Genomic DNA, 27,197 nt, shown 5'->3' with positions numbered 1-27,197 from the left:
GCTACGGGGGTTGATTTCAAGATTGCAGGGTAAAGAGAGCTAGAGTAATCACAGGCCGAGATTTAAGGTTTTAAATCTCACTGCAGGAATCACATTTCCCATATAGACAATCCCTTCAAATGTCTTTGACAATAACCGCTTTTAACCATGTTTGTGAACATATTTATGAGAAAACAGCGCTTTTTTTCCTGTTGTTTTTTCTTAATGTGGATTATTTTTCACGTTAGATTCGCCTTCATAATATTGATATTGATGTTTAATGTTGTCAGACTAGTGCGGGAATCATATTTTTCTAATTTAATAAGTTCGTTCGCGGTTTCGAAGGTTTAAAACATTGTTTAATTGAGAAAAAGAATAAACATGAATAAAAAGTTCTTAGGTTTTCGCGATTGTTATACTTAAGAAATGAAATTATTTTTACGGATTTAAATCGCCTATATTTGTTTTTTCAAACAATCCAACGTCTCGGGCTCGTTATAGGTTAGGTTAGGAAAAATAGTTTCATTTCCTTTTTAGAACAATTTTATGAACCGAAAAGTTTAGTTAATATCGGGCAAATTAATGCCAATTTATGTGTCAAACAAAAACAAAGACATCTGGCAAGGCTCGATTTAAATTGAATGAAAGCAAATTTTGTAGTCATAGCATAATGAACTTCAAGTCAATTGTTAACGTACAAATTAGACCATGATCATCAACCCATTTATACGTCTCATTACTGATCACGTGTCTGCTCTCAGGCGAGGGTTTTTTAGGCCATAGTTACGCTGGCCCAAGGCGGATTGGGGACTTCATACGTTTTTCTGAGGGTTATGAACTGTCTTCGACGTGCAGGTTTCCTCACTATGTTTTCCTTCACCGAAAAGCTCATGGTAAATTTCCAATTCAATTTCGCACGTAAATTCGGAAAAATTCAGAGGTGCAGCCTCTGCTTGAAAGATGGTAGGTCAAACCATTAGGCTGCCACGGCTTTTTACACAAACAAGGTGCAAAGTAAATACGGGCCAAACAATTAACATTTAGAATTTGTTATAGAAGCAATGTATATTAACAAATTAACCATTTAGCATACTCTTCTTGCATAATTTATTCCAAACATAATAATAAAAACTTACTTACACTAAACTCGTAAACGGCCATCTTGAATTAAAAAAAACTTTCACACACTAACTTCCCCGCTTCGAAATACAACTTTTCAAGAAACTGTATTGAAAACATTTTTTATAGCTACCATAAGTTATCAATTATTTTAAACAAATGGTTATTTTCGTATCTTTATGGTGCCGCCAAGCAGTTTCAAGACAAAATCTGTTATAACAAAGTCATAAAACATAATCGCTTACATGAAAATTTTGGTATAATGGTTTCTCATAAAATAAGGGCTACAAATCTAACCATCGCTATAAGCAATTTTGTGTTATTTTTATTGCTTTAAAATCCCTAGAGATAGAATAATTGATATAGTTGAAGATAATAAGATAATATAGAACAAAGGAATGTACCGAATGTAATGCTTAATTAAAGAATAATTTTACTCGAACTCACTTCTTTCTTTAATTTAGATAATCTCAGTACAGGGTACTAAAAAACCAACCTCAAAAGTTCGGGGAATTACATCTATTTGCCAAGTTTTATTGAAATCTGTTACCCTAAAGTGAGCGAAACCGGATTCGTCCCCTAGTTTGCCACCCTTACAGGTGGAATATTTTCTTCAAATTCAAATGGGACCACTACTGAGGTACCTTCTTTCGAACAAAAACAGAATCATCAAAATCGGTTCACAATTTTTTTTTGCCGGAGTTATCGCGTAACATACATACAAAAAACAAACGGGCGAATTGAGATCCTCCTCCAGTTTTTGAAGTCGTTTAAAAATATTCGGAATTCTAAAATTCTGGCGCCCTCTAGTAGGCGATCAAGTAGAATACTTAAAGTTCCATTTACGTCAGTGATCGGGTATTCGGGTGCAAATGGTGCAATTATAAATGACGTCGGGAAGCAAAAGGCCGTTTACTTCGCTTGCGCAGCTAGCAACGCAGGCTCTTTGGAGGCGTCAGAACTCGGCGCCGTGTACAAGACCCTGCATCCATGTGCGCCGCACACCTTGCACCATAGGTCTTATACAGATTGGAGGCGGGCGCGGGTGCGTGTAAATCAAATAACCGTAAACACTCCTTGCGTGTATAGTGGCACCGCGCGCGGCGCGGGTAGATCTATTGGATGGGTCGCCCGTACCCTTCACAGTGCTTTGTTTAGCGTCTAGCGTCTGTTAGCGATTTCGATGTGGATCTACCTACTCGTAGCCGTATCGGAAGAGGTTGAGACCCGCGCGCACGCACCCGCCCCGCAGCGCTCGCGCCTGCACTCTGAATGAGCCCATAGGTAAAGCCATCACTGTTCATAAATAATGTGAAACAAAGCCTTCGCCTCGCTTAATATCCCGGTGACCAGAAGACTGACAGCTACTCACGTCAAAGGATAAGCTTAGCCGAAAGAATAATTTGAGTAAAGAGAAGATGAGTACACTTAAGTAGAAGATTTAAAGGTTAATTTTTTTAATTCTATATTAAGCATGTTTGGTGTAACATTTCCTTAATTAATGCCTTATACATATAACAAATTGAAATTAAAAGGGATCTACCGCCTGGGAAATATGAAAACATCACAACGTTACGTCCCACTTTTTTAACTATTGGACCGTTAAACGAAGATGGTAACGATAAATGGTCAACGCAGAACTATCATTATTTTTTATCCAAAGCACTTTTGGATCATCTAGTACCTGGTGGTTATTGACTTTAGAAAATACTATTTATGAGTTAACAGTAGATGAAATCTTTTTTTTTCTGAGTATTCGGTTTATGTATTAATAAATATAACAAACTAGTAGAGTAATTTCACAAAAAATTATTGAATATTAATTCAATAAAAATTTAAAATACAGTGAATAGCGGCATCTCTTGCCAGGACTGGTAACTGTAAAGATATCTAACTGTAAAGATATATTATAATATCTAACTGGGTGATAAAACTTTCATAGATTTCTCATAGATGGCGCTAAGACTAAAAAAGTCGTTGAAAAAACCAAATACGACGCATGCACAGAAAAATTCGTGAGGTCCGCTGGTTCGTTCCGTGGCTTAGTTGGTATAGCGTCTGGCACGGTAAGCTAGAAGACGTCGGTTCGAATCCGGCCGGATCGAAGGATTTTTTTCTGAGTGTTCGATCTTTGTATTACTAAATATAACAAACTAGTGGAGTAATTTCACAAAAAATAAGTGAATATTAATTCAATAAAAATTGAAAGTTGATGAAATCGTTATATAAATTTCGAATAAAAATTATGGGTCGTATTCCAAAACTCTACTCAATGCTCAAGTCAAGGCGGGAGTATGACTTCAAGCACCGGAAATACGACCCTAAAGGCAAAGACAAAGACTTGAGTATGATTCTAGGGCTTTAAATCATACTCAAGTCCTGGCTTGAGCATTGAGTAGAGTTCTGGAATATGACCATATGACTCTGAGACGGAATCGAAATCCAAAAATGTAAACAAAGGTATTACAAAAAAAGATTTTTAAATAGTGGAAATATGAAAATGTTTAAAAATTAATACAAGATTATATTGTTCTTAAATTGTGTGTATGTACAAACAAAATTTTATTAAATCATAAATTTCATTTTTCTACTCCTGTCTGTCAATTATAATTTCATAAACCATGTCCTTAGAGGATGGAAAAAAATAAAGGAAAGGAGCTGCCCTATCTACGGAATAAACGTCCCTACCTAAACCAAAAATGTCCACCACAAATGGCGGATTTAGTGTTGTACCATAATCATAGATAAGTCAATATCGATATGCAAATGTATGGCTTGAATGTTGAAACTGCTTTTTATGTTTGCAAATTTGTATAGTTTACTGTAATCAAAGTATGATTAATACTAGGCTATTATTACTAGGTAAGTAATGAGCCGTTTTAATCAAAATTAAATATAAAGTTATTTACCAATAAATGTAACGATGGAATTGCTTTTTCATATAATCTAGTTACATACAAAATTCTATTAAAATTTGTCTTCAAAATGGAGCGAACAAACGAAGATGGTATTTGATCCAATGTTTATGTTCGGCAGTCCTGTAATTTGCAACCATTCTTTCTTTCTTTTTCATTTGCAGGTAAACTTTAAAAATAATAATAATGAAATAATAAAAACCTCGCAAAGTATTGTTTTAATGACAGAATATCGATAACATATCTGCTTTCTAGAACAACACTATCTCAAAATAATCGTTATCAACAATCATCAAAATATACTAATAAACAGGCAATCTAAAGTAACCAAAGCAAAATTCGGCAAGACTTATGCATAAACTACTTAAAAGAGTCTAACTACATGAGATATTTGGACTATTGTATGTTTATAGGCAGAAAAATAACAGTGTAATGTAACATTCGGTTGGTTTCCGATTTTCTACTGCCGCACCCCTTAATGCTGCAACAACGCATTTTTATCAATACTTAATTATTGTTCTCACTGTCAATATTTTTGTCATTTCATTACAGTTCATGTGAATAATTCACTAAAAAATTTGGCCAAACATTGGTTTTGACATTTGATTTACTCCAAAAATGGTAAAATGAGGACAGTTGGCATATAGGATGACGTTACGTATTTTCGATTCCCGTGTTTGACATAAATCAATGTAGTGCTATCTCTTTTGGCTTACGACGGCACTCAGTAGTTAAACAAAGACAATAAAATGTTTATGTTTTCAAAGTCTAAATGCATCATATACATATAACGTCTGATTTATGTATGTCAATATAACATGTCCTTTGGTTTCCATAGTCTAAGACCATGTCACAAAAGCGCTATTTTTCGTTCAGAATCAAAATTGTAAGACGGTCCTCGAGTTTAAGAACCCTCATTATCTAATGATTGCTTAAAATAGTATTAAAACGTTTGTTTTATATTTAATAAGATAAGCATTACTGAATCATCTTAAAATTATTCAAAAGAACTCCGCATTTACAAATCAATTGAAACTATTTCTTATATTAAAAAGTTATTTTAATATAGCCGACTTCTGTGAAAAAAAAGAAGAGTTGGATGCCAGCTTTGATATTAATAATGTTAATAAATATAATATATTGTATTGGAATAGTTATAATTAAAAATGTAATGCATGTGTACGTTAATATGTCTTTGTATATTACTGTGTATTTTTAAATGTAAAGAACTAAAAACAATGTAACTTTGAGTAATTAAATACATCTAACATTGTCATTGGTGCAGTCAACAGCGCTTCAAGTTATACACTTTTGTAATACCGCCTCCAGTGCAACGGAACGGGATACTTCGTGATCGTGATGACGTGCTGCCGTCTGTACTTATCTGTACGTATAACAGAGTGAGACCCTCTCCGCTAATATTGACAAACCCTTACGGAACGTAAACGCTATAGACAATTTATGACATGTTAGCCATTTATATCTAAAACAAAACTATAATAGTTTAGTAGTTAGTATAAAAGTTTAAGTTTATGTTCCTAATCGAAATAAGCCCCCTTTTACCCTTAATTATTATAAAATAATTTAATAAATATCCTTTTGGGCAAATATTTTACCCAAAAGGGTATTTTTTCCATTCTAATTAATTATTACTTTTTAAGTATTAAATATGAAGACTAGAACCTGTTAATAAACGCTCCGGAAAAAAGGTTTACGAACTATGAGATGTCGCTTTTACAGTGACAGTTGTCAGTATACGTTTCTGGACTTCGATTTCATCGCAGAGTTATAATATGTCAGAACTCAAGAATCGTTACAGGAAGAGGACACTACCAGTTAACTAAGTAGTCGTTAATCTCTAAAGCTGGTACCATACATGAGGTGTTTGGTAGAACGTATTACCTACTAAACCTTGAAAAGGATATTTTGAATAAAATGTGTCCATTCGTCTTTAGACAAATATCTACTCTTTTATTCATAATACAAATAAATCAAATTGAGCCTCAAAATTTTCTGTAGACTTCTTACCTTACGTCATTTATTGAAATAAAAGCAAATTCTAAAAGGTAACAGTTTGTACGTATATAGCTGGATTTGTAGCCGAATTTAGAAATCGGAAGGAGCTTCTAGAAATTCTATATTTAAAATCTAAAAATTCTATTTAACTGTGTCCAGTACTTCCCGACTAATTAATTACTTAACAAACATCAGCCAGCGCACAATGTTTACTAATCGAATTCTCATTGAGATTTTCTTGCTACATCATTAATACTCTTTCTTATACGTAAAATCAAAGAAGGACAGCAACTGTTCGCTCGAACAAATATGTCCGGAGTGAAAGCAGCCGTCTCACACTTTCACTTGACTAACCTTGGATTACGCGCGAAATACGTAACGTTACCATATTATCTTTGTATTCCATTCACGTTATTTCATAACGTTCATATTTTCGCTACGTTTCTAAAGTTTGACGTCATTGGATTACTAGGAATTTTTAATAAGGAGCCAAGTTAATTCTGAAGTCGGTTTATATAATAAACGTTCGCAAAGCAGTTAGGTCATAACCCTGGCATTTTATTCATGTTATTGTGTTGCGAAAAGGTTGTGGATGATGGAGGATATAAAACTTTGTTCTTAATGTACAACCAAAAACCTTTCTCTTAATTAAGACTTACTAAAGTTAGTTTTTGTTTAGAATTTTCATGTTCCATAGATTTAAAATTTTTCCTAACAAACAATTTAAAAAAATGTTATATTTGGGAAAAATATGTAAAGATATTTACATTATTACCTTGTATATTTTCGACAACGTTAGAACGAAGTATCGGTATTTGATAAAGGCGAAATTACTATGAAAATCCATATTTCCAATTCCTAAAATAAACTTAATAATAAAATGTTATTAACGACATACCCTACTCAACAAATACTTAGATCTGAAACAATTTTGTTAAATTCATTTTAAGAAAAAGATTGACTCATATACAACTCGGTATCATTATATTGCAATATTATGTGACTTTTGGTATGAGAATGCAACCTTTCACAGAATCTTTGAGTAGTCATGAAAGTCTGGTCTAGTTGATTGGTTGGTTGTTCCCTTTCGATTTATAGTGAACTTCTGCTAATGATACTATTTTTAAGTCTGACGCAAAAAGAGAATATTGCATGTCTAAAGTCATTATTTACTTGTCTGTGGCACCGTACAATCACTTAGAAATGTCGTTGTTCATCTCGAGCGTTTTCTTTTTTTTTATTGGTTTTAGGCAAGTCTTGACAAATATTTCTCATGAAGATAACTTAAATGAGTAGAATAAAATACCGGCACTATACTTAGAATTAAATTCATGCTTGCTTAGAATACTTTTAATGTGTATTTATAATAACAAAGAGGTCATTTTAATCTTCTAGATAAGAAGTTACTCTTTTTAGTGGACTGTTCACCTCCAATGATAAAAAAAGTTTTAACTTCGTACTTCTCATTAGAACATAAGCTGCTCAGACCTTTTTAAGCAGATACATAATGATTAATCTAATCGGAGAAGAATTTAGACAGACTAAATCCTGTCGGTTGCTCAATATCTAAGCATTCCGTTTTGTACCAATCTTTAATATACATAAAATATAAGACTTGTAATAAGGCATTCCGTAAAATTTGTGTTCTCATCCCTTTGCTTAAGGGAACTGTTCAATTTGGACATGTATATTGAATCATAAAATACATAATATGAATTATATTATAATTCTTTCCGTCTAGTTTAAAAATATCCATATATATTTTTCTACGTTATGTAGGTATTGAATCTTGCTGTATCTAGTATTGTGTGGTGACTGGGTCATATTTCTTCAGCACCGGGGGCTATCCAATTTCAAAAAAAAACTTATGAAAAACATGAATACCGTTTCTTACAATTAATGTTTTCTCAACTTCCATTTTTGGAACTAGGACTGTTTATGGCGCTTTTAAAATAGACGCCTATAGGGGCGTTGCAGTATCGCGCTTGTGGCGCGGCATCTGCGTCACCACTAGATTTTATACAATATCTGGAAGCGCGGCGGCCGCACCACTGTAGCGCCTGTTTAAGCATCTTGAAGGCACCCTTAGTCTACGTATCATCTGTAAAGAACGATGATGAATATGATGGGATGGCTCCCGGTTTCGATTCCTGGTAGGGCCAATGGAAAGGAATAAACCTTTCTAAATTGTGTATTTCTAAAATCTGAGTGTTTTGGGTAATGCCACGCAGTGAATTACATTGCTCTGGTATACATAGTATAAGGAATTTCCTAGTTTGAGACCAAGTAATTGGTTTGGTTGTTTGAGTGATGGTAATTATCTGACGTAAATGACAGTAGTGCAAATGTTCCAATCATTGGGAGGAAAATATTTCACCATTGCTTCTTCAATAGAACTAGGAATGAATATATCTTTATAGTAACAAAGAGAATCGCGTGATTCTCTTTTGATTCATTACATTCAATTTTCTCACAAAGCTGATAAGGTAAGAAAACCGTTCGGCTGATTACACACGGCGCCGTAACAACAGGGGCAACGTCGCCGTTGCGGCGTGGCAGTTGTAGTCACTTTTTGTTTACATACTTTCATATTACGTAACGCGGCGGGCGGCGTTACTTGAAACTGAGGCAGCGGCGGTGAGCGCTGTCGCAACTAATGTACGATTCCAGTTGATCACGTCGCATGGGCTGCAGTTGAGCCCCTGGTGCTGCGATATGACGCCGCAACTCTTGCGGCGGTAATAAACGCTATCGCCGCGGCGCCATGTATAACCAGCCTTCAATATATTTGTTCAGCCAGCGGTATTAATCCCGATCGTTATTTACTTGTGACTAGAGACTCATAACCTTGACTCCGGAGTTTTGTTTGAAATACGTGTATTAGTAAACTTTGCAGCAGAGAAAACTCGTTACCTTGTCATAAATATATTTCAAATATAATGATAGTATCGAATATTTCAACGAAAAATCTGTGTAGACTATGCTTGCCCGAACGCACGATCTAGTATTTATGTGGTCTGTGCACGATACTCTTGCCCAGTATGTTAATTTGGTTGAGTCGAAACTATTCGTCTCCTAAAAATGTCATATTTGTATTACATAGATTTTATGCATTTAGCGCTTCTCGTACAACGTACTATGTTTACAGCGTATGTAATGTTGCTATATTTAAGTTTCTCATTTAAGTGAACGTATAAATTCTTTTGAGAAAGTACATTCTTGAACCATAAAAGTCAAAATGTGGCCAGTCTAATATATTTCGAGGTGAAATTCATTAATCTGTTGTGTAATGCTTGAAATTTTAGTGTATAGCAACTATATGTATAATCAACATCAAAATCAAAATAATCTTTATTTCATAGGTCATTATTACACTTTAAATCGTCACATTGGTTAAACTCTACCGCTCATTCGTAAGGCAGATTCCCATGAGAAGAATGAGCAAGAAACTCTAGGGGTTGGTCTTTCTAAATAACATTTGTACGCATTCAACATTTACAATATTTTTTTTTGCTTTCAAACATCAGAGATTGAGAATACCGCCATGAGCTAAAGGGGTTACTACCACGGATTTTTGTCATCTAAGTACGCAGAAGTTGTATAATAACCTTTAGTATAAAGTTTTGTTTCGCTATAGTTTAAAACCTCGTGAATGGCAAATTTAGTATCTCAACGGGTATCTTGATATAGAAGCATGTACATTGCCCCTTAAATGAATTTGTCACTTTGTGAAGACGACTATCGAGAACAGCTAGTTTATTTTTGTTCCTCGTATTAATGTTACGTCTGTCACTATTTTTCATAAAGAGATTACTATTTCTCTTAACATAAATTACATTTTCATAGAGGTACTGTGACGGTAGTATAAGAATATTAATTTCCTTAAACTTATCTCTCAAAGATACTCTGGGGGCCTGATTGTAAATTGCCCTAACCGCACATTTCTGCAGGACAAATATTCTATTGATATCGGCGGCATTACCCCAAAGCAAAATACCGTATGTCATTAGACTGTGAAAGTAGATGAAGTAAACCAATCTAGCGCTTTCGACGTCTGAAAGTTTCCGTTTTTTTTAATCACTGCAGAGCTGAGCCGTTTTCATAACTTACTTATATGTGGACCTCATTGCAATTTAGCATCTACCGTTATACCTAGAAATACAACTGTATATGTATAATTATTGTGTATTCAAGTAGCTTTATACACATTCACACTGTAATGTATTTGATAATAAATATGAATAGTTTCATTAACGATACAGATGTCCTCAGGCAAAATGCGGAAGTATCAAAAAAAAATTAAAATAGAGGAAATACTCGAAAAGGAATCTTTTGACAGTTGATAATACAAAAGGCGATAAAAAATCTTTAACCTAACCGGTATTAGTATACGTTTAAGAATACTACAAAAATACAACATAAATACAGATAACGCTTAGTTGTAAGATTCAAAGTTATCAAAATACTTCTTTTCTTTGATAATTATCACGGTAATTATGTGATAATTTTCCGATATATATCCCATAATCATCCATGATGATTCATAGTTTTTTCTCTAAATATTTTTATATTAAAAACGACAAACAATGAGATACTAAATCTTTAGGAATTCTCGAACATGACAAAAAATCTTTAGGAATTCTCTCTCTTCTCTCTCTCTATTTCATTTGTGGCTCTTTTTGAGATTGACATTTTACACATTTGGATACGTCCAAACGTGTGAAATTAATTTTTTCCAATTAATTTTACAAATATCAAGATTATCAATTATCAAGGCATATTTGTCAAGATAATTATCGTGATACTTCAAAGCCTGGTCATAAATACTGGTAATTAAAAATGTACCTACTCACCCTATTTATTTCATTTCAGTATCATCGGACCAATTCTCCCCGCTCCTGGGTATAACACATGTCGAGCGCAACTGGTACGTCAGATCCACAGAAAACCTCGGGGCCATAGTCACCAGGGTCCATAGAGAAGACACCGGAGCCAATGTCACCTTTGAGCTGGAAACCAAGGGAGACCCCGTGCCTTTTACCATTGACGCTCACACTGGGGTCGTCACTGTCAATGATACGCTTTTGGATAAGGTATGCATAATAATCAAATATTATTTAGGTATATGCAAGGAAATTTATACTTATTGTACACATTATGTTAGTTTTGAATGCACATACTTTCAGGCTGAATATGGCGAGACTAAGCAAAAAATATTTTACGTACAGGCGCCTATATTTTTGGAACACCAGTAACGAAAGTTTTCTGTCAGTCGCACAACGTATAATAAAATGTAACAATATAAATGGCATTTAATATTCAAAGCACAAGTACATACTTATCACTATACTTACAAATAATTGAATTTCAGCAGCAACTAATTTACTGCTAACATTAATTTGAACATTGCCCACCGAGAATTGGCTATATCGTAGTTCATAATCTATTGTAGGCGTACAATTCTCTAGAGTTATCTATTCGAGATCAGAAAAAAAGGGCTGTCTTCAAAATTTATTGTAGAAATTTATCTCAATAATTGTTAACACCCATAATCAGATTTATCCATAAAAATAATATTTCACTTTTATTAAATAAGTCACTAAAATGAAGGATTTTAATAAGTAATGTACAGAACTTTATTATATAGTTAAATAATATAAATAATTAACTTCATAAATAATACAAAAATATAAAAAATAAATGACTATAATTGTGCCCTTTAAGTCCATATATACAGGGTGGAAATTTGTAATGCCACCTAGAGGGAAAGTACTCTAAATACTGGAGGTAGAAATTTTTACTTAAAGGAAACATTCCTTTATTTTTTTAAAGAAATAAAACTGCATTCATAGATTTTCGAAAATTTCTACTTTTTTGCGGGAATCGAACCCGCTTTAATCTGAAAAAAATGCACCCTGCACTTTTATTGCATCGATCGATAGGGTTAATTACAAGAATAAAATCTCTCTCACAAAATTGGTTAATTAAATGAAAAAAAAAACCATGAAATCTTAACGTATTTTAATAAAACGAAAAAAATGGTATTCTAACTAATTAGTTGCTCGAAATGAGCTCCATTTTCTTGGATACACAAATTTAATCTTTTAACAAATTCACTTTGAGTAACTTTTAATAACGTGTTGTGATGAATTGTATTACAAATCGTATTCTGAACCTCAGCCTTCAACTCGTTTACACTCGCATAGGATTTAAGGTAAATTTGATTTTTAACATAACCCCACAACTAGCAGTAGAGCTCCTTGTGAAAGAGTTCGTCCAGGAAAGTACTGCCATCTCACCTATTTCTCCACCAAGCAGTAATGTGAGCATTAATGTGTTTTGGTTTTGAAGAGTAAGGGTGCTGGTGAAATTACAGGCACATGGGACCTGTCAACTTATGTCTCAGGGTGACGGGCGCAGTGGCAGTGCTCCTCAGATCTTTGAGCGGCACTGCGACTGTTATGGACAATCGTGTCGCTTACTATCAGGCGCATGACTTGTTCGACATATTTTAATTATTCTTTTTGTTAGTAAAACATAAAACATCCTTAAACACATTATCTGCGAATTTTGAATTTACTGTTTGTAAATAAAAATATTTATTTCTATATCACTATTTATATCTCTTTCCAGGAAAACCGCACCTACTTGCTCTCGGTAAAGACCTTTGATGGCTACATACCACAACGAACCGATGTACTAGCATTTGTCGTAGACAAAAGTGGCCACAGGCCGAAGTTACCGCATCCTCCACCATTTGCATTCCCAAGCTATTCGAATATACCACTAATACCAAAGTTTACACCTCAAATGCCAAGTACCACTGTAGGTACAACGGAATATATTGAAGTATCTGTCACTTCACTTGTACCTGAAACAACTGCAACCACACTTAGTCCTCCTAAAAGACCAGATGACATACCAGAAGAAAACTCAATGGATAAAGAATTAAAGAAAATCAACAAATCCTCAACACAAGACGACATAGCAAGCAATGACGTACCGTTAACAGTTATACCACTGATAGCTATCGGCGGTTTGGTACTGATAGTTGCTGTTGTCATACTTTTTGTTTGGAAGAAAAACTCTAGTCCCAATAAGAAGACCAAAAAAGATGATATGGTGAGTCACGCTACATAATGATGCACACATTCGAATGTAAACTTATCTAATTTTAAGTTAACTATTAAGATAAGTTATGCACCAAATTATTAAGTGAACTAAGCATCAGGTTTCTTTATAATTCGATTTGCCATGGCCATGTCACATCACTTTAATTCACGTAACGAAATTAATTCCTGATTCAACATTACTTTAACCAAAGTTTTCAGTCTCAGCCGTCAGCTCTCATTTTATCGTCATAAATTTTGTGTTTGTTACAGATATGCGTTTAGGCGCGTCATTGTTTATAATTTACTTGTAATTATGAAAAAACTCTATAAAAATAAAATTTGTAAGCGACGCCTCAATAGTAAACTTGTCCAGTGTGCAAAATCTATGTGTATAACGCAAACTTTTGGAATTAACCTTCGCCTAACTACATATAATTAGATTGCCTAACCAAACCTCATAAGTTTGCCGCAAACCTTCCAAATTGTCTTGTCATATGAACCGAGTCGCGTTGTCCACAGAGCAAAGACTCGAGTGGCATCGTCCTACAAGATGCCTCCTCTAACTTGTGGGATCGACCACGAGCTTACTCCAACCGTTACGAGTCGTGGGACAACAATCATTTACAGGTCAGTTTTTGGCCCCTTTCACAGTCTTCTGAGGCAATGTGTTCATTTACAATAACATTCACACCATTGATTATGTCATATCCTCTCTCTCTTCTAATAGACTACATTTCGTTCCTACCTGCCAGATCTCAGATTCCTGTCTGTCAGATCGAAACATATTTCATGACGGCCTTCTTATTCTGACGTTTGTCTTACTATAATAGTACTAGATTATTTTTAAGACTTGTAACTAACTTCACTCATCACACCTAAATCATTGTGTCTCCAATTGACCATTAAATCCATATTAAATCTGTATTTCTATCTGATACGCCACAAATTTTGTCTTTTATCCCATTTATTATAAACTATAAAGCTATTTTGTTGTATTTCTGAAAGCGTACATGCATGATCATGTAGTTAAGTCCATTACCAAGCAGCAGTGCGTTTTCTCCAAAATAATAATATTTACAGTGTACAAATAAAACATGGAATCGAATTTGAATGAAAGCTCGCGTACGATTTGATACAATAGCGTAAAGAGTAATTTAGTCGTTTGTATCGAAAACACTGAACTGGATTACATACAACTACGAGAACTAGTTACATAATAAAAAAAATTTCATTAAAATTGACCCATCTATTTTTGACCTCGTTTAAATTGCTGTCTGACTAATTAAATCCATGAGTGCACGCCCATGTGACATTGTTAAAAAAAATCACCTGGTTTAATCTGTTGATATACCTGGTTTAGTCTGTTGAAGTACATGTCTAATGTACGTGTCACCTTCCCCACATACAACCCGTGTATTCACTAAATAATCTCAGTACAGAGTACTAAAAAAATCGACCTCAAAAGTACGTGGAATTACGTCTATTTGCTAAGTTTTATTGAAATATCCTTAAATTCGCCACTATACAGGACTTGACACTGGAGATAATAAAAATCGGTTCTCACTACTCTAAGAATATTGAGAGAAAAACGCCTTGAATTGGAGAAATAGCAAAATCAACCATTAAAATAATTGCTCCTGAAGAAAAGTTAGGCGCTATTTATAAAAATGAATCTTCATGCGTGAACAACCACCCTTAGAGGCTGATGATTTCCTTCAAAATGAAATGGGACCACTATGAAAGTACCCCCTTTCCAACAAACAAAGAATCATGAAAATCGGTTCACAAATACCAGAGTTATCACGTTACATACATACAAAAAAAACGTACAGCCGAATTGAGAACCTCCTCCTTTTTTGAAGTCGGTTAAAAAATGAACTGTAAATTATGGACTTTATGCATTGACTTACAATTATATTTTATGTGAATTCATCATCACATACAACATTTTCAGACTAAAACATAGTATGTAGTCATTATAATCAAATGATGAGATAGTTATGAAAGCTTCAAAATACAAAAAAAAATACAAAATAATTTATTTAAAAATGAAATTGTGTAGGTACAATTTAAATTATAGCAATGAACCAGGTAACAACTCAGTTATAGCGTACATCGCGTATGCAGTATTTCCTACGATACCTTCACTAGGCAAAGCCTGTCTCGCCGGTAATCGATAAAAACATTGTTACTGTTAAAAAAATAACGCCAAACCAAAGAGAAAATTTATCGACAAATGGTAAAACTAAAATATTGCCAAAATTCTTTACAAATTGTCGTTTCACAACTACAGTAGCAACATATCGTAGCAACATAACAAATTTATTCATTAGTTGACCACAACTGTATGTGTCATATTCCAAGATTTAATCCCAACTGCTTACTTAGGCCTTAACTACCCTTATAAGTTCTAAAACAATTACCATCCTACAAATATAACGTCATGTGTAATTTCTAAAAGGATTTCTCGAAACTTCAGAACCTATTTACATATGGTCCCTTGTTGATCATTTATTAAAAATACAGTTTTTAAGTAAACATCACAGCTAATGTGTTTATATGCCTGTGATATAATTACTCTCTTTATAAAGGAATAGATACGCAAAATCTGAGCACAGTTGTCAATCTGGATCGCCTTTCAACGTGCAATCCCAAAGATGCAAAACTCCAATAGTTGAGAGTACGCTTTTCGAGCATTTTAAGCATTGACTTACAAATAAATGGACGACGGGTTTAATACAAAAACCACGAAAAAAATGTCCCAAGTCAACCTATTCGAAATTTAAATTGTAATGTCATCGCAGTATCGCGCTGTCAGTCGAACAAATGAAGACTAAAGCGGAGTTTGGCGCTCTGTATACGATTTTAGCGCCTTACAAGTGCGGACACTTTTTAGCGCGGACCCGACGTCCATATAATTGTAAGTCAATGATTTTAAGTCAAAAATCTGTACCTGAAATACTTAAATTTGTTCAAGGTCAATTTTATTACTACCTTTTAACATGTTTGGAATGTTGAAATATTTTACTACTTTTTAACCGACTTCAAAAAATGAGGAGGAGGTTTTCAATTCGACTATATGTTTTTTTTGTATGTTACGCGATAACTCCGGTATTTGTAAACCAATTTTCATGATTTTTGAATTTGTTGGAAAGAGGGTACCTCCATAGTGGTCCCATTTAATTTTGAAGAAATCTTCCACCTCTAAGGGTGACTGTTCCCACATGAAAATTCATTTTTATAAATAGCGCCTAAATTTTAGTATAATGAGCAATTATTTTAATTTTGGTTGATGGTTGATTTTGCTATTCTTTAATTCAAGGCGTTTTTCTCTCAATATACTTTGAGTAGTGAGAACCGATTTTTATTATCTCCTGTGTCAACTTCCGTATACTGGCGAACTAATGGATGAATCCGGGTTTGCGCACTTTCCAGTAACCGATTTCAATAAAACTTGGTAATTATATGTAATTCCACGTACTTTTGAGGTCGTTTTTTTTAGTACTCTGTACTAATATTATAAAATGGCGAAACAACACACCCGTTTCATATACTTGGGTAAGTAATATAAAGTTTCAATTTATTACAGAAAAGACTTTTTTAAAGGTCTCCTTTGTGAAAATTATCTGATTTTTATTTTGTATTGAACTCAAAAGGATATCTGCTAGTAAATTAGGACCTTCACACGCGTTTTTTTTTAAATTTAATATTGTAAAAATTTTGCCATGAGGGTAAATTTCAAAAAACAAATTTCTAAACACTCAAAGGTGCAAGCCCGGATTCGAACACACAACCCTTTGCTTGAGAAGCGATAGATCAAACCATTATCTAAACACGACATTATCTATCTTATATCGTATATATGTATGTTTAGAAAGTTTGTTAAATGTTGATCGTCTTCTTAAAACCGTCCATAAAGATTTCTTTCAGAGATTCTTTTGCTATTCATTCAGGTTTCAATAGGAAGTTTATATTAATAAAAAGTACATTATGTACCTGTAATAAACGATTGTTATAATTGTCTATTATATTTTAAATTTACCCTTCTATCCCACTAAGCTAACGATAGCTATTACATTAGTAATAGCTATTCAGGAATTCATTCTATAAGGAATTGTCCTTCACGACCCTTTGTCATTGAAGTGCATAAATAAAAGCTAAATTTTAATTTCTGTTACGTCTAATCAAATCGAAACCGTCAGTAACGAGTTTAACAATGAATGCATGGAATATTATTATCGAAATTAGTTTTTGGAAAATGTTCTCTAAGTAAGAGTTATTAATACAAATATCGAACACAAAGAAAAAATCCTTCGATCTGATAGGACTCGAACCTCGAGATCGAGGGAATTTTTCTTTGTGTTCAAACTTTGTATTAATAATTATAACAAGCAAGTGGAGTAATTTTACAAGAAATAAATTATGAATATCATGATAGTAAAACGTCATAATATTCATTACAATCAATATGTAAGAGTTGTTATTCGGAATTAAGTATACATTTTTATTACCTGTTCTTGTGTTATTTTAATGTTAAAAAGAACGATCAACTTCTTCATGTTAAAAGCTTTCAATTAATTAACACTTTTTTGTCTCGAAGCATACAAGTATATTAATGTATGTATGAATTTTGTGTTACATTTCCTTTGCAAAACAAATACGCAATATAATCAAACAATATTCATCATTACATTTCCACCTCAACGTTTTAATGAAAAAAGAAGCGTATCATAAAATAAATAATAGGGTAAATATTATATTCACCTCGTACTTATAACGGTTTTCTGGCAACAAATTCATTCAAATGGAATATTTTTGGAAACGAGTTCCCAGATCAAAAGGTATCTGTCAAAAGCAACCAAACATTTCGTGGAAGGGTTTAAAAGTGTCGTGAATACTTTGTTTTCGCAAAGGAGTATTTCATATCTAATACCTCTTCTAATTTTTAATTACTTATGATTTCGAAAATAATTAAAATTTGTTTATTTTTAAAATTATCAAGACATTAATTTATGTTTATGGATTAACTACTTTGCACTGGACGAAGGATGAGTCATACTAAACCACATCGTGTCAGAATCAAAGAATTTAGCAAACTACATTAAATCACAATAATATCACATACATCAAATATAGACAGAATACCACGAAATTAATGTGATATTACACTTTAAACTCAACTACTGGCTCTACGTAACGTAAATCATCAATCAATGACAAAAAACACACTGCAAAGTTAACGGTGAAGTGGCATAATGGCAAAAACACCGCTTCCGCCTCTCGCAGTGCGCCTCGCATCAACGGTGCGGGCTTTCATAAATGGTCAGACAGTTAAAGTGCGTAATACTAATCATACCTATTTCGTTTTCCGCAGTTGTCACAAGAGACGTCAATCACAAAAGAGGAACCTCGCGACGAATGGGAATTCCCTCGACATCGGCTGAGGATCTTCAACATTGTAGGCGAGGGTGCTTTCGGACAGGTGTGGAGAGCTCAGGCCATTGATATCGACGGTAAGCCGGAAGTATATGAAATCTAACAGTTTCTGTTCACACATAAATTAATTTATAAATGCTAATAATAGCACTGTTCTATTTCAAACCGCTCAAAACGTATTTCATTACGACTTGCCTATTGTACAAATACTCGTACATTTACGTAACACAACCAAATCTACAACGTGACACTATTCACACTTTTGACACTGCTAATTCGTGGTTCGAACTTCTATTGTTCTCAAATTAACTTGAATTGAATTTACCCTTCCAATACACTGTTCACTGAGTCACTAAGTAATTCTATTAATTTTAAAGCACGCATAAAACTGAAATATGCATATAATTTATTGTGTTAATTATATCAATATACCACCTCCATCTATGATTATCATCTTACATTAAGCTCTTTATGTCTCGGATTTATACAACGAAATCACACAAGAATCATAACAATGTGATGCAATGCCAAAGTAATCGAAAATTAATTGAAAATAAAACAGATACGGTGTTCTAGGTCGTGGGGTCACATTTGAATAAATAAGGTACGTACAGGTGTTTATTAGTACTCATAGGTATTTTCCATTTCTCCAACCATCCACATTGTTATACAGGGCGTCTCACAGTGATGCCACACGGAGGAAAAGTTCCTTAAATACTGTAGATAGATAATTTACTGAGGGAAATCTTCATTTTGATTTTAAAAACAATTCGAACTGCATTCAAAGATTTTTAAATAATCGCCTGTCGGAATCGAACCCACCAAATGTGAAAAAATATCACCTGTAATTTTACTGTACTGGTCGAAAGCCTCAATCCTAAGGATTGTTTTGTTCTACATAGCATCTTAAATAAAAGGAAGACCATAAAATTTAACATTTAAATTTTTATTGAATGGATATTCAATTATTTTTTATGTCAAATTACTCCACTAGTTTGTTATAATTATTAATACAAAGATCAAACACCCACATAAAATTCCTTCGATCCGGCCGGATTCGAACCGACGTCTTCTAGCATACCGTGACAGACGCTATACCATCTGACGGCAATACCCAGACAACTAACTTAGAAATGTTCGTTTCCTAAATTTGCCCAAATCGGGAATCGATCCCCGGAACCTCCTCATCAAACGCCCATAGCACTAACTGCTGTGCCACCGAAGAGCATAAGCACACCCCGTAATCTAAACCCGGCCACGCGAGCCGAACCCGACCCCACTTATAATCTATTCTTCGAAATGAAACCCCAAACAAATGTCTGTCATTGTTCTCGATAATTTCTAATTTGCGTTCACAATCACGTAACAAGACGTTTACCTGTGCAAATTTGAAGCTAAATAAATAATTTGTATATTTTGATGGCCGGTTTATATGTGGAAAACTTTGACTGTTTTACGAAGTGCATGAACTAAGTAATGCATTCTTTGACTCCAATCGTAATCAGATTATTTTCTTATTCATTTGTTTTTTCAAAGAAGTTATAGCTATAAGTTTATAGACAACTTTCAAAAGTTTAGCGCCATTATCATTATTTGAAAGCTATTCTAATAAATTTAGTACTTCCTCTCCATTCTCCAATCAAAATCCTTTATTTATCCATCTGGCAAAAAAAAAAAAAAGGATTTAACTTAGTTGACCTCTTCGGTAACAAGTACATAGTGTGGCTTTATTGATTAATTTATAAGCTCCTGTCCTAAGTTCTCATATTATGTAATGTCATTTAATTTAATTTTCTTGAAGACTATTCTGTCAAATATTTTTATTTTTTCAATTATTGGCTAACATTTTTCCCATTAATGCATAATTAGTAGTGACGCGCCTGTAGCGGTACAGTGGCGCCATTGGAGCGCTTCCATAAGCGTCTAATTTGAAGGCACCTTATTTTTTTTTATTTAATTCTACATTTATTAATATAAAAGTCTCGCACGTCTTTATTTATTTATTTATTTATTTTACAATAAATTACATACTGCTAACAGATCAGTATCCAAATGCAATTGTAATCTTACGGCTAAGTGGATAGTATTTAAGTATATACAAATTAATGTCATTAACAAATACAATTGATACCATAAATCAAACAAAATTGAAAAATTACATGAAATTAAATACATTGTAACTACATTATTATTATACTATTACTGCAATATTATTATTACTATAAAGAATGGAATATTAATTTAAATAACATAATACTGCTGTATCTAGTCAAAGTTTCAAGGTAGCGTCTCGCGGAAACTACGAATTTAAGTTCCGAGCTTGTAAATATATCTAACAAGGACTCAAAGAGAAGCATTTGGTTAAAACAATTAAGCGCTCTTGGTAGAGGGGCCAACCTACTTACCTTAGATCGTGTAGAACGTAACGCAAACAACCTTTTTCTGTGAGTTCGCACCAAATTGAACCTAGGCACCAAAAAACCTATCATGGATATTATATCTGAGTTGTACGTGATTCCACGCACCAGACGAAATATATGGGTCACCAGAGCTAAATTACGTCTCACTTCCAGTGTTCTGTAATTGACCATACTCAAGATGAAGGTAGTGGGATAAAGCAAGGGGTAATAACCATACATTTTTTATAGAGATTACGGCCAAATAATTTTTGAATTTTTTTAGCGCTAATATGTGGGTGTAATGGGCGGGATTCCAAATAATGCTATTACTCTCCAGCTTACTACGAACGAAAGTGTTAAATAAAGGACAGGATGCGATGTTACCCCTGAAGGACTTTGATTGTCTTAAGATGAAACCGAGACATTTACGCGACAATTTACTTAATTTTGAGATATATTCTCCTAAGGTCAGCTTAGCATCGAACCAAGTACCCTAATCTTTGACAGATTTGGCTCGGCCGATCTGAGTGTCTTTTATTTTGTAAATATGGCCTATTTGTTTGCGAGAGCGAGTAAATGATATGATTGTACATTTGTCAGCGTTTAAGGTTAAACTGTTGTCATTACCCAACTAAGCACGTTATCGATATCCCTCTGCAAAAGCTCACAGTCAGCCTCAGACCTAATAGTCATGGCCAACTTAATATCATCCGCAAACATTAGACACTTGCTGTACTGGATAGTAAGCGGCAAGTCATTAACCACAATCAAAAACATGAGTGGTCTCAGATGACCCACCCTCGAGTTTACTGAGTAGGATGTGGATTGACATTGGTTGTAATATACGTACTGCTGAAGGTTGGAGAAATAGTCTGCAAAAAATGAAGCCAATACTAGTTTAAGTTATTGATATGTAAATATGAGCGAAAATTCGAGTAAGTCTCATTTCCAGGTAAAAAAGGCGAGCAAACAGTGGCTGTGAAGACCCTGAAAGAAAACGCTTCGGAGAAAGAAAGAACAGATCTGTTGCAAGAGCTCCTGGTGATGAAGAATCTTGGGACACATCCTAATGTAGTCAGACTCATAGGGTGTTGTACTGAGAAAGTAAGTTTAAGTATAAGTTCCATATCACGGCCGCCGTTCTATGAAGACTTGTATTATAAGGAAACCTCAATGGTTTTAATTGCACTGTATCTGGTTAGTGTAGAGCATGTGTAGAAACTTGCCGCTTTGTAGTGATACGCAACGGTCCCGTTTTCATACAAAAGCTTTATAGCACACTTGTGTTCAAATGGCAGTTATTTGTGCTAATTATTATAGTGGTATGAGCGAGCGATAATTGTCGTATAACGGAATATTCATAGGGTTTCTTTTAATACAGTTTAGCTATGTAATAGGTTTAAGCTTTTTATTTATCATACCTATTGTAGTTTTACTTGTGAAAGAGTTCGTCCAGGGAACTACTGCTACCTTACCTATTTCTGCCGCTAAACAGCAATGTCAGCATTACTGCGTTCCAGTTTTGAAGGGGTTAAGGGTGCTGGTAAAATTACAGGCACATGGGACTTCTCAACTTATGTCTCTGGATGATGAGCGCAGTATCAGTGCCCCGCAGATTTTTGCGATATAAAACTCTGAGTGGCACTACAACTGTTAAGGACAGGCGTGTCGCTTAACACCAGGCGCTCGACTTATTGCTCCCGTCATGACCTGGTATCATACAACATAACAATAATTTTGCATTGGACCTGTAAGGGAACTTGTTTGAAAAACAATACGCGATTTAGATCGGGAAAAATAGCTTCAATTCAAAGAATAATTTTAATCAAGAAATTTCCTTTTTTACGTTGCCGCACATTGCCCTTCTACCTATCGTATATACTTAAACATTTAAGTAGAAAACGTTAAGTTTGCACACGAATTCGCAATACTTTATTGTAATAAGACTAAATCGCTTTAAAACCATCATAACTCCGTTGTAATAAAGTTCGGAGAGATTTTTTCTTTTGTTGAGTGAACAAAATATATTCTTTCATCATTCCAGTCACTGTCACGTACACAGCTAAATAAATCAAGGGATTATAACAGTCTCTTGGATAAAATAGGACCATAAAATATCTTATTGCGGTAAATTAGTTTTAGCTGAACATTCTGATAGCCTGATATTGTATCAGCTTAGATTAATGGACGGAGAAAAGCAAAGTTCGCGATCCGGGTAAATCTTCACGTCTACTATATGTCTTCTTATATAGTGAGGATCAAGTAATAGTTACTCTGAAGTAAATTTAGTATAGTCTTAAAATGCTGGCGCTTGAAATACAGAAACAATGTACGGATAATGATGTCTATAGTACTTAATTTGTATATTGTTTATCTTGGTTTAAAAATCTTAATCTTTTATTCCTTTCAAGTTCTTAGGTTTTCGCGATTGTTACACAAAGGAAATGAAACTATTTTTCCGGATTTAAATGTTGTTGTGGTTGACTGTCAGTCAACCGTGACCATGGGACCTGTAAAGGGCCCGAAACGTCGGTTTGTTTTAATCTCTAGTTTGATTTTTACACGTCTAGTCTGGTCCATTTAGAAATTTATGCTTACGCGTATACCTATTCCTGAACTAGCGAAAGTGGATAAAACCAAAGTTACTCTTGGTCAAGACAGTTTTGCCAACTATGAGGATCTTTATTTTATATGTTTTTATGGACATTTCTATTGCTTATTCTATTTACATATTAAGTATAATAGCAAGTGATCGCCTTGATGTATTTTATTCAATGTTTTGGCAAATTTCCCTTATTATAAACGTTGCCGTACAAGTAGCAGCGTACAAGGTAACCTAGATAGAGACAGTCTATTGATATTATCATTATTTTTAATTTATTAAGTTCATATCGAGTTCTTAGGTTTTACAATTGTGACACATAGGAAATGAAACTATTTTTTTGATGAATCTAATCGCGTCTATTTGTTTTTTCAAACAAACCAACGTTTCGAGACTTTTACACATTATCACGGCTAACTGAGATGGTAAAGTCATCAACTTGTTAAGTCTAATATTAAAGAAAGGCAACCCTATTTATTCTATACATAGTTAGAAAAGTTATTATTAAATACCTTGTACAGGTCAGTCAACCGTGACCATGGGACCCGTAAAGAGCCCGAAACGTTGGTTTATTTGAAAAAACATATATACGCCATTTAAATCCGGAAACATTGTTTAATTTCCTAAATTATATACCTTATTTTTCAAATTTTTCAATTTACGTCACACATGTTTTGCAACTTATTTTATTTCATTTGAACAATATGATTTTATTATTAAATTAAATCTTATTATTTACACATTTTTAAATATGTTCATCAAACTTTTTTATAGATTTTATGGGTTGGGCGAATATCGGCTACTTAACACACATAAATTGGCGAACTAACTTCAGAAAAGTCTGGCAACACTGGCAACAAGTGTCTGTACATTTGATTTTACACGCAACCGCACTCGCCGCCACTCTGAATGAGGGCTATGTATTGCGTAGTGACGATGCCAGACTTTAGATCATATTATTCGAACAAAATAATTGAACTAGATAATATTTGTATCTGGATTAACATCCTTGGAACTCCGGGGTCTCATGGTTAGATTAATTGATGCCATGAGGCCCTAAAAAAATAATATTATTATGACCCATAGGGCACGATAAATTACAATTAATCGAACTTACATAAGGTATGGATAAATTTATATCATAATAACTGACTCTAACAGAAGAAAAACAAGTGTACAGGATGCTACTTTAGTAAACAATAAAAAAGAAACCTCAATTATTATACAATCTTCATAAAGCTATACAATGAAATCTTTGAAATGTATACAGTAGTTGTGATGCCTATACTTAGGGTCAAGCCACACTGAAAGAGCAGAGACGCGCAGCGGCCGGAAGAGCTAGCACGATGCCTCTTTGCACCAGTCACTATAAATTATCGCGCGGCCTCACGCCACATTATACGTTCAATAACTTGAAATCAATTTGAACTTTATTTCTGTAGAAGACAAGATTTAAAATACTAAGTAATACTTTGCACCAAAAGTGCACCCTTGGCTCGCTGCTCTTTCAGTGTGACTTGACCCTGAATGAGTACCTGTATTTTAGGCATTTTGTTTCTGCATACTTTCTTCATATTAGTGGTTGAGAACAGAGTAGCCATGTTTATTTAAAAATAAAACAATTAGTTGTATAACTGAACTATACGAGTAATATATATTATAAATTACAACAAATAAATACACTTTTCCAGGAACCAACGCTTGTAATAATGGAGTTTGTGAGCCTGGGCAAGCTTCAACAGTTCCTACGCGACTCCCGCGCAGAGCGGCACTACGGAAACACACACGCCGGCAGTCAATTCCTTACCTCACGTGATTTGACGCACTTCGCCTTTCAGGTTGCTAGGGGCATGGATTTCCTCAGCTCTAAAGGGGTAAGATTTCGAAAATATACAAATTTAGTAGGTTTCGCACTGAGGGCGCTACGGCAAAAAAGTTGTTGAAACCTTTATTCTATTTTATTTTGCGACACATACGTCCATCACTCATCACGCTCAGGGCTCATTGAAATCCAGCGACACAGTCAGTTATGGCTATGGCTAAAGCCAAATGAAGTCATTTTGCGTACACCAAAACCGCACAAATGACAGTACAATTTGCCGCTGGTTCGAATCCAGCTGGATCGAAGGAATTTCTTTGTGTGTTTGTGTGTCCGATCTTTGTATTAATAATAACAACAAACTAGTGGCATATTTTCACAAAAAGTATAATTGTGAATATCATACTAATAAAAAGTCATAATATTCAACAATAAAAGTAATTGTTTAACAAATAGAAAATATAATTTTACTTAACTTATTTTCAATGTTGCCTTACAACTAAAAACTACATTTCTAATTGGGTTATCTTAACATTTACCTTGCAGAACAAACGTACCTACACAATAAATTTGAGGCTACCCGACTCTCTGATTTTTAGGTATCTTATGATTATTCTAAATAACTGAAATGCAGCTTATACGTTTGCCTAGGAAACTATTGTATAAAACATAAATCCACGGAACAGTAGAAATTTTAATTACAAATAACGGACACGAAATTCAATATCCAATAAATTGCACATATTTATTTAATTTCCATATGAGTGAATCAGAAAATATTTCAGTAAAAACAAATAAAGGTTACATCGCTAGTTTTCGAGTATTATAGAAGTCGGGAAGGGAAAAAAACACTATTGTAATACTGAAACACAATACTGCCATGTCTGCAGATAATACACCGAGACTTAGCAGCGAGAAATGTTCTAATCACAGAAGAAAGAACGTGCAAAGTAGCAGACTTCGGCTTCGCCAGAGACGTGGCGGGTACACACGTGTATGAGAGAAAGAGTGACGGCCGATTACCTATAAGGTACGCTTGGTATTATCATATAACTCCAATTTACAATATCTGCTTTTGACCACCTCTGTGGCACAATGGTTTTCTCTGTGAGCGCTACTTTGCGAGACCAATTTGAGAAATTAAATTTTCTGTTAGTTGTGGCTTAGTTGTTCTGGATAAATTTCGTTTCTCTCATAATACAGGGAATTCACTATTTTGAGTCATTATCGATTCAAGTTGTCAGGCATATTTTTATATTACAATTTGTGTCTATCTATAGACAACGGTAATAGGGTCGAGACATGATTTTTGCGCTATCTCAGAATCGAGCTTTTACTTTTATCCAGCCTTTACCCCTCTTAACATGAACATTATAATAACAACATTGAAAAGCATTTTCTGTGAAAATGCAGTTAAAATTTTGCTGAACAGCTAAATGATGGCCGCCACTTCGTAGAACTTATTGTAAAATTTTCGGAAAATTCCTAACTGCGACAAATGTACAACCAGAATTTGCTAATGGCCTTGAAACCTACCTTATTTAAGATGTAGGAATTGTTTACAAATAAAATTGTACTGTTGCAACTGTTGTAACATCTTCGTAATGATATTAGTATCGTAATTGTTATTAGAAGAATTTTAACTTAGTTTCTCAAAAGAAAACATGAGTTCGACTAAAATTTACCTTAGTTATTATCTAGCCAATATCTAATAACCATAATATACACGAAAAGAAAATATTCAAAAACAGCTAAAATTTTAGCCCTATTGATACGGAGAACTTTCATTGTTATGCGTAC

General features: G+C 34.0%; 1 protein-coding gene across 2 annotated transcripts in view; it reads left to right on the top strand.

The window, feature by feature from the left end:
- Window positions 1–27,197, top strand: part of LOC113231793 (tyrosine kinase receptor Cad96Ca) — an 86,196-nt gene that overhangs the window by 53,959 nt on the left and 5,040 nt on the right. For both annotated transcript variants that reach the window (XM_026466325.1, XM_026466326.1), the window contains exons 3-9: window positions 10,902–11,122; window positions 12,663–13,151; window positions 13,661–13,768; window positions 18,516–18,654; window positions 21,929–22,080; window positions 25,270–25,452; window positions 26,288–26,427. In XM_026466325.1, coding sequence (XP_026322110.1) covers window positions 10,902–11,122; window positions 12,663–13,151; window positions 13,661–13,768; window positions 18,516–18,654; window positions 21,929–22,080; window positions 25,270–25,452; window positions 26,288–26,427 — 1,432 coding nt within the window. The remainder of the gene's footprint in view (window positions 1–10,901; window positions 11,123–12,662; window positions 13,152–13,660; window positions 13,769–18,515; window positions 18,655–21,928; window positions 22,081–25,269; window positions 25,453–26,287; window positions 26,428–27,197) is intronic.

The sequence above is a fragment of the Hyposmocoma kahamanoa genome, unplaced genomic scaffold (assembly GCF_003589595.1).
Source record: "Hyposmocoma kahamanoa isolate Upper Pololo Valley unplaced genomic scaffold, ASM358959v1 66, whole genome shotgun sequence".
Classification (NCBI taxonomy): Eukaryota; Metazoa; Arthropoda; class Insecta; order Lepidoptera; family Cosmopterigidae; genus Hyposmocoma; species Hyposmocoma kahamanoa.
The sequence above is the reverse complement of the archived record's forward strand: the minus strand, read 5'-3'. Positions and strand labels throughout refer to the sequence as shown.